Source organism: Nicotiana tabacum, chromosome 9 (genome assembly GCF_000715075.1).
Source record: "Nicotiana tabacum cultivar K326 chromosome 9, ASM71507v2, whole genome shotgun sequence".
Taxonomy (NCBI): domain Eukaryota; kingdom Viridiplantae; phylum Streptophyta; class Magnoliopsida; order Solanales; family Solanaceae; genus Nicotiana; species Nicotiana tabacum.
The window spans coordinates 123059013-123067520 of record NC_134088.1 but is presented as its reverse complement, the minus strand read 5'-3'; the positions used below and the strand labels follow the sequence as shown (position 1 = coordinate 123067520).

General features: G+C 32.1%; 1 protein-coding gene across 1 annotated transcript; it reads left to right on the top strand.

Annotated features, from left to right (window-relative positions):
• Positions 1-2065: 2065 nt before the first annotated feature.
• Positions 2066-6724, top strand: LOC107822342 (AP2-like ethylene-responsive transcription factor PLT2). The gene is made up of 10 exons (XM_016648869.2): positions 2066-2231; positions 2362-2563; positions 2644-3049; positions 3392-3474; positions 3607-3615; positions 3719-3807; positions 3923-3996; positions 4501-4551; positions 4677-4753; positions 5682-6724. Exons 2-10 carry the CDS (start codon positions 2425-2427, stop codon positions 6413-6415), a joined length of 1662 nt encoding a protein of 553 aa, XP_016504355.1. The 5' UTR covers positions 2066-2231; positions 2362-2424; the 3' UTR covers positions 6416-6724.
• Positions 6725-8508: the final 1784 nt, after the last annotated feature.

Genomic DNA, 8508 nt, shown 5'->3' with positions numbered 1-8508 from the left:
ATTTCCAATTAGACGGTCAACAGAATTCTACTTGGAAACCCAATCAAAGATCGTTTCATCTCTCTCCAATTAATAGGTTTTCTATTATACTTGTTTAAATTTATTAATAGAGTAAAATTTACTCAATCGCAGTACTTTTATTATTTAATATGTCGGATATTTTCACATTAAGTATTTAATTATCCGTACACATTGCACTAGGGCTTCTATTTCTACTCGGGGATCCACTCCACTGACTGGTTATTTCATGGCTACACATTTAAAGAGAACTCCTATACTATAGTACTATGTTTAGCATAGCATTTAATTGTGCATTTATAAAAATCATATGATATCAAATTTTGCAGCTTGTCATTAAAAATCAATTGAATTTACATTGTTCTATTTCTCCCTAAATCGTATTTGGTTTAATTTCTAAGAATTAACATCCATCCCATTTTGCCCTTCAAAATAGCTTGCTAGTGCAATGTGAAGATCATTCGGTACTTATTGAGCTATGTTTTTGTGACAATATAGTGATATATGTTACACAACTACTGCTATGATGTAACGTGTAGTCATCCCAAAGTAGCAAAATATATGGTATATTGCCCCCTATTTTATCTCCCTTAAAGTCGTCTTTTATGAATTTTGAGTTTAAAATATAGCAGTGGCTTATTTGACACTGTTTCACTGTTCATTCTTGGGCATAACTGTTTTACACTTGACATAGAATGGATTTTGAAATTGAAATATAGATTTAAGTTGAAAATGGTGCAGCTAGAGGAGCAGAAGAAGCTTCATTTGAACTTCCTTCACCAAAAATTCAAAAACAATTGCAGTTAATTTATATATATATATATATATATATATATATATATATATATATATATATATATATATATATATATATATATATATATATATTAGATGTTGAATATATTTTTTAAATTTTTCGTGTTTTTTTTTTAATCCCCTTAGTAAAAATTTTAGTTTTACTAAAGTTGATAATAGGTGGAGTCTAATGTCAATTGCTTTCTTGGCTAAGAAAAGAATATGTTTGACTGGTGTGGATGAATATACAAGTGGTTGCACGAGTGAAAGGGAAGAGATCAGAGATGGGTAATTAACTTTATGTAAAACTGTCAAAATTTAGTCTAAAGGAGATGATTTGTGTAGTGTGGGAATGCTGGCCTTTGGGGTGTCATGTTTTACACTCCACGAGGTATTTAAGAGAGTTCCAATAAACCCAACTTGGAAATATTGCTTCAATTAATATTCTGTGTAGGGTTACCCTTTGGTAAAAAAGAATGGATTTTTCCATTTGGAACTGTAGGTTTGTCTTAGTTCAAAGACTGAAAGGACCACCAGCTTTTGTTATAGTAAGACACTCGTGGCCTTTTATTATAAGGTTTTATTTTGTATGTACTTATATTGTAAAGATTTTTACTTTTGATCTTATAGTCGACTCATTTGTTCGAAATTGATACTTAATTATTATTGTAGTCGTTTTATCATATTAGACTTACCATGAATCTATATGTTTGTTGTAGGTAACGTAACCTGATTGTGTAAAATAAATATACATGATCGATACAATAATTATAAATAGATGATTTTGTGTAATACACCTGTGTGTAAATAATATAGACGTTTAAGTTTTTTATTAGATAATTAATAAATATCTATCATAAATATTACTCTAGTTGATACTTTGATAACCGAGGGTCTATCGGAAATAATCTCTGTGCTCATTGAGGTAGGGGTAAGATCTGCGTAAACTTTATCCTCCTCAAACCTCACTTGTGAGATTTTACTGGATTTATTATTGTTGATATTTTGATAAAATTATAATTATTACATAGTATTAAACTATACTAAAGATGTTTGCATTGTAAATTAAATGTGAATGTCTTAACTCCTGAATTAAATTAAAGCAAACCCACTTCCCCTCTCCAACAATATTCTTAAGTGTTGGAATGTGGTGAACACAGTCAGCTTCATTTGAAAAAATTGACCATTCTTTACAATGGGGTTTGGCAGGAAAAAAAAATCAGTCATTTAAATACCCCATTCTTTCTCAATATTTATTTCTCTTTCCACCTATTCATTCCTTTCTCTCTCTCTCCTCTCTCTCCCTCTACTAAAACCTCATACTTGAGTGAAACAATGAAATAAACCAAAGAGAGGCAAAGGGGGAGAAAGTGAGAGAAAGAGAGAGAGAAAGAGAGTCTCTTCATATACTTTTTAGGGTAATTCATTCTTTTGTCAGTTTCATGCTTCTATTGTATATATGTATGATTATATATGTTACTAATAATGTATTTATGATTTGTTGTTCTTCTGTTTTATTCATTTCTTTTCCCTTTTGAACATGTGCAGGAATTGATCCATTGGTCCAAACACATTAGATTCAAGAAATTATCAAGAAAATCTTTGGCTCAAATGAATTCAAACAACTGGCTATCTTTTCCACTATCTCCCACTCATTCATCTTTACCTCCACATCTACAAACAACTCAATCTCATCACTTTACTTTAGGGTTAGTGAATGAGACCATTGACAATCCCTTCCAAAACCAAGGTATACTATTTTTTTTTTTCGTATTTTCTGCATGTTAAAATGTGTGATTAATCTCATCAGTAATTCATAATTTTTTGTAGAATGGAACTTAATGAACACACAAGGAAGCAATGAAGTTCCAAAGGTGGCTGATTTTCTTGGAGTGAACAAATCTGATGAAAACCAATCTGAATTAGTCCATTACAACGAAATCCAATCGAACGATTCAGATTATCTTTTTCAAAACAATAGCCTTATGCCAATGCAAAATGCTTTAGCTCCAACAGGCAACTATGAACTTCAAGAAAATGCTTGTAATATTCAATCTTTGACATTATCAATGGGAAGTGGAAAAGGTTCAACTAGTGAAACAAGTGCTAGTCCAAGTGTTGCCACTACTACAGCAAATGCAAGTGAAAATAGTAATACTAGTATTGTTGAAGCTGTACCTAGAAGGACTTTGGATACTTTTGGCCAAAGAACATCAATTTATAGAGGTGTAACTAGGTAAAGTTTTCTTATCAACTTAGGGTTTGCTTCTCTTATTCTTGTTGATTTCTCATCATTTTATGAGTGGTTATGTTTGTTTTGGACTTGGTCGTGTTTTTTAGGCTGGTCAGGCTCGTGCGATGCCTAAATACTTACAAATTTCTTTCTTTTATTCTTGTTGATTTCTCATCATGTTATTCCTATGCCTAAATTAAATTTATAATGGTCGTACTCGTTCTGGACTTGGTCGTGCCTTTTAGGCTGGACAGGCTTATGCGAGCCAGCATATTATGAAATTCCTAAGCCAAAGGAGAAAAAGTTTTGTTTTTATGTATGCTTTTTTTGTTTTGGGAAATGTAGACATAGATGGACAGGAAGATATGAAGCACATCTATGGGATAATAGCTGTAGAAGGGAAGGGCAATCAAGAAAGGGTCGTCAAGGTGAAATTTCAATCTGAATAATATTTTAAAGCTATTTCTTTTTTAAATCAATCTCCTTTTTTCTCCAATTAATTACTGCTAACTATTTTTTTTCTTCATTTTGGGGTGGCTGCTAATTTTTATCACTTGCAGTGTACTTGGGTAAGTAAATTATCAGATTATGAGTTCAACTTCCATGTGTTTAATTTTATTTTTACATAAAATGTTAATCTTCTTTAATTCTTTTTATTATTTTTTCGAGCAGGAGGGTATGATAAGGAGGAGAAGGCAGCTAGGGCTTATGATCTTGCTGCATTGAAATACTGGGGAACATCTACCACTACTAATTTCCCAGTAATTAGCCTTACTTAAAACATTAAAATATAAATTATAGAATAGATGAAGTATTAAATAAAAATGCTTGCATTGGTTCTGACATGTTTATTAATTCATTATTTAATGAGAACAGATTAGCAACTATGAGAAGGAACTGGAAGATATGAAGCACATGACAAGGCAAGAATTTGTTGCTGCAATTAGAAGGTCAGAACCTTTTATAATTGTTGTTATTATTCCATCTATTATATTTTTAATTTTCTTTGCTCTAGAAATTCTATTTTAATAGGAAATTAATAGTCTGAGTAAACTAGTATTCTTTTTATTGTAACCAATTATTGGCACCATATATAATAGAACCAGAAAAGCTTGGCAGTGACTGACCATAGCTTCTTTCCACTGACAACTCCTTTTAACCCCTTCATACTCATTTGTATTTACAATTTTGTTTGTTTTTTCTTTTATATTTCTAAAGTTTTGATTTCTATAATCTATAAAAGATTATTTATACTGTCAAATCAACCGAAAGGTAATTACCATAAAAACTGGAATTAGTAACTTAAAAATACATAGTAATGGCTATAATTAACACGTCAAAATACACTGATAATAAAGAAGATCACTGCACTGTAGTAGGTATAAGTTAAATTTGTTTCTTTAAACCCTAATCATTGGATTAATTACTTGAAATTTTTCTTGCTATAATTCCAGGAAGAGTAGTGGGTTCTCCAGGGGTGCATCAATGTATCGTGGTGTAACAAGGTATTCCTAGTCTTGTTTTTTAATTCCCAATTAAAACTTCATATAGATAAAAGGAAAAAATGAAATTTCCTATCTTTATTCTCATCCTTCAATTTTCTTTTTCTGTCTGACATATCTGGGAGCAGGCACCACCAGCATGGAAGATGGCAAGCAAGGATTGGAAGAGTTGCTGGAAACAAAGATCTCTACTTGGGAACTTTCAGTAAGAAATAGTATAAATAATTTTTACACTATAGTATGAAGTAACTTACTACATGTAGAAGATGGTTTTCCTTATTTATCATGTAACTATAAATTTCATTTATTATGATCTGTTACTTTAGGTGATCATAATAGCGTAAATATTATTTACACGTTTCATGCCAGTGTATAGAAGTACTTAAACTCAGCATAATATTGTACTCAGCTCCCTCCGTTCCAAATTAGAGGATTTAGTTTGACTCGGCACAGAGTTTAAGAATAAAGAACAAGGTTTTTGAAACTTGTGGTCTTAAAAGTTTACAAACATGGGCGGATGTGAGGTAAAAGAACCGGATTCAATTGAACCCATAACTTTTGACGCGAGGTATAAATTTATATGTAAAAATTCATTAAAGTTGGAACAAATAGTAAATCTGAACACATAACTTTAAAAATATAATGGGTTCAATACTAAAATCTTAAAGTTGAACCCATAAATATTGAATTTTGGATCGCCTCTGCTTACGGGGTAAACGTTTTGCGGGGCCATGACATTTGTGTGGTTATAAAAACTTCTCATTAAGGGTAAAATGGGTAAAATGAAGAGTTTAAAGTTAAATTATTTCCAAATTTAGAAATGTATCATTTATTTTTGAACAGAGTAAAAAGTAAAGTATCTCGTCTAATTTGAAACGGCGGGAGTAATTGCTTTTCATTTTTTTCTTCTATAGGCCGATAGTGTAGAGTAGGAGTAATTTTTATATCCTGCGGTTAGCTCTAAAACAAGTGAGATTAGCAACCTATAAAATAAGGCACGTTAACTGCTCTACAATAACTTATAATATACTGATAGTGTTAAAAAAATTACAGTGTCAATCTATATAAGTAAGTTATATCCCTAGTTCAAAGCAAAAATGGCCATTCTAATTTCTAGTGAATGTTCCATGCAGCTACTGAGGAAGAAGCAGCAGAAGCATATGACATAGCAGCAATAAAATTCAGAGGCTTAAATGCAGTGACAAATTTCGACATGAATCGTTATGATGTGAAAGCTATACTCGAAAGCAACACTCTTCCTATAGGAGGAGGAGCAGCAAAAAGGCTAAAAGAAGCACAAGCTCTTGAATCCTCAAGAAAAAGAGATCAAGAAATGATAGCTCTAAACTCAAGTTTCCAATATGGTAACTCAAGTAATTCTTCAAATAACCCTTTACACGCCTATCCTTTATTGCAACAACAGCCCTTTAGTATTGAATCTCATCAACCCTTAATGACTCTCCAAAATCAAGAATCATCACTTTTTCACCAGAGTTATCTCCAAACACAACTTCAACTTCACCCCGCATCGCAGAATACTCATTACGATTCTACTCATCAATTCTACAACAATTATCTTCAGAGTAATCCGGTTTTCTTGCATGGGTTGATGGAGAATGGTGGAGGAAGTTCGAGTACTGGAAGTTACAGTACTGGAGGATATTTTGGTAATTCAACTGGACTCGGCGTTATAAGTTCAAATTCAAAATCAGGTAATGGAGTAGGAGGAGGAAATGGAGAGGAAGTTGCACTTGTGAAAGTTGATTATGATAATATGCCAGTTACTGGAAGTAATTACAATGGTTGGTCAGGAGATTCATCAGTTCAAGGATCAAATCCTGGTGTTTTCTCAATGTGGAATGATTGAGAAATATTAACAAGAGGTGGGTGATATAATTGTTACGTGCATGGTAACGTGAATTTTCTTGAAAATGGCTGACGAAATGTTTTGTGGGATTATGTTTAACATAGATTTATATGCAATGCTAGCAATTAAGTTTAAGTTCGTTTTTGTTTCATGTTTTTATTTTTATGAGAGTTTTGCTCGGACCAACTGACGAATGGATTCTAGTTTCTTCCAATATTTCTCTTCTCTTTTTTTTTTCTTTTTTTTTTGTTTCTCTACTGTTTTTTTTTTTGTCTCTTTAAATTTGGTTAAATCTATATTCGCGGCTATTATATTAATTTGCTATTTTCATGCAATTTGAAATTGTTTGTATCAAATCTCCACCTTTTACGCCATTTTGTTTTCCTTCTCATACCTAGTTTTCTTTTAGAGTAGTTTTAGCAGTGTACTTACACGGAAGTATCAGAGGCGGATTCAGAATTAAAACTTTATGGATTTAACCTTTAAGGTTTTTAATATTGAACTCATTCTACTTTTAGAATTATGAGTTTATATGTACTATTTGTTGCAATTTTAATCGATTTTTACATTTAAATTTATACTAGGCCTCGAAAGTTATGACTTCAATTTAACCCGGTACTATTATGTTGTATCCGCCCCTGCCATGTATGCCAAACAAGTCTAATTACGTACTATAGAAGTTCAAAAATAGCCAGATTTACAAGTGGTCATTCAAAAATAGCCACACTTTCAAAGTAATCGAAATTTAGCTATTTTACATATAAAGATAAATCTGAACGAAAACACTGTTCAAAATTTGAAAAATAATTCAAGTTCCAGCATATTATACCGGAGTTCCAGCATAAGTATACTGGAACTCCAGCATAATATAATGGAGTTCTAGCATAAGTATACTTGAACTCCAACATAATATATTGGAGTTCCAGCAAAGTATACCGGTACAGTATAATATGCTGGAAGTTCATACACAGGTGCTCGAATCTCCAGTATATTATGCTGGAACTTTCCGCGTGTTGGAGTTCCAGCCATAATATGCTGGAAGTTCATACACAGGTGCACCGAACCCCAGTATATTATGCTGGACCGGTCTCTATTGCAGCAAAATAGTGGCTATTTTTCAATGACTTGGCAAACGCTGACTATTTTTGAATGACCAGTCCGAAAACTAGCTAGCCCTTGCTATTTTTACCATAGAATAGTCCAATTCTTAACCAAAGTCGAACCCCAAAATTTATACTATAATCACAATATATGTCATAGATTTATATATTATTTTAGTCTCTTGCATCTGATATTGCGCAAACCGTTCTTGTCTGCACGAAGTACGTCAGGTGAATCAAGATTAGCTAACAGTAACAAAGTCAGGATTTTTATTAAAGAAAATCAAAATATAAAGAGGTAAATATGAATTTACGGGGTTGGGTTTAGCATATACATTAAAAAAAAAATTGTACCTAGCTACATAGGTGCAACTTTCGTCCATTCGGGTTATCTAGTTCAACTGAGATTCCTACAATTTTTAGCCGAATCGAACTTAATTATTCCAAATCAAGCCTTGTGTTTTGCTATCATGTCTAATTTTGAGTCAATTCTTTAATGTTCGTTTAAATTGATTGTGTTAAGAAAAATGTAAAAGAATTAAGAGCTGATCAAATTATAGTATTTGAATTCATATGTGTTTACCCGAAAAACGGAGAGATCTAGTTGAATTTATACGTAGTTCTAAGGATACGTGGTATAACTTGACACAAATCGAAAAGTAAATAGAAATATATTGAGTATTGACTGTATAAAGAATGAAATACAAACCAAACTGAGTGAAAAATATTTTATGAACAAATAAGATGAATCAATATACTAAGCCCAAAAAGGGATAATCTCTATATGAATATCAGTATGTTTTTCTCTGTGAATATCAATAATATGAAAGTGTATGAATGCCTTGATGTCCCCCCTCTACAGAAATAATATCTATCCCTCTTATAGTGGAGGGATCCTACTTTGGCTCGATATTGGTCGGTCTCTGGCTCTTAAGCTCGATAACACCGCCACACATCATAGTTCGATTTGAAATCGAGCTCAGTATTGACTTC

Coding starts and splice junctions, on each gene's coding strand:
- LOC107822342 (XM_016648869.2), top strand. CDS start 2,425: ATGAATTCAAACAACTGGCTATCTTTTCCACTATCTCCCACTCATTCA. Junction 2,564..2,643: donor CAATCCCTTCCAAAACCAAG/GTATACTATTTT, acceptor AATTTTTTGTAG/AATGGAACTTAATGAACACA. Junction 3,808..3,922: donor CTACCACTACTAATTTCCCA/GTAATTAGCCTT, acceptor TAATGAGAACAG/ATTAGCAACTATGAGAAGGA.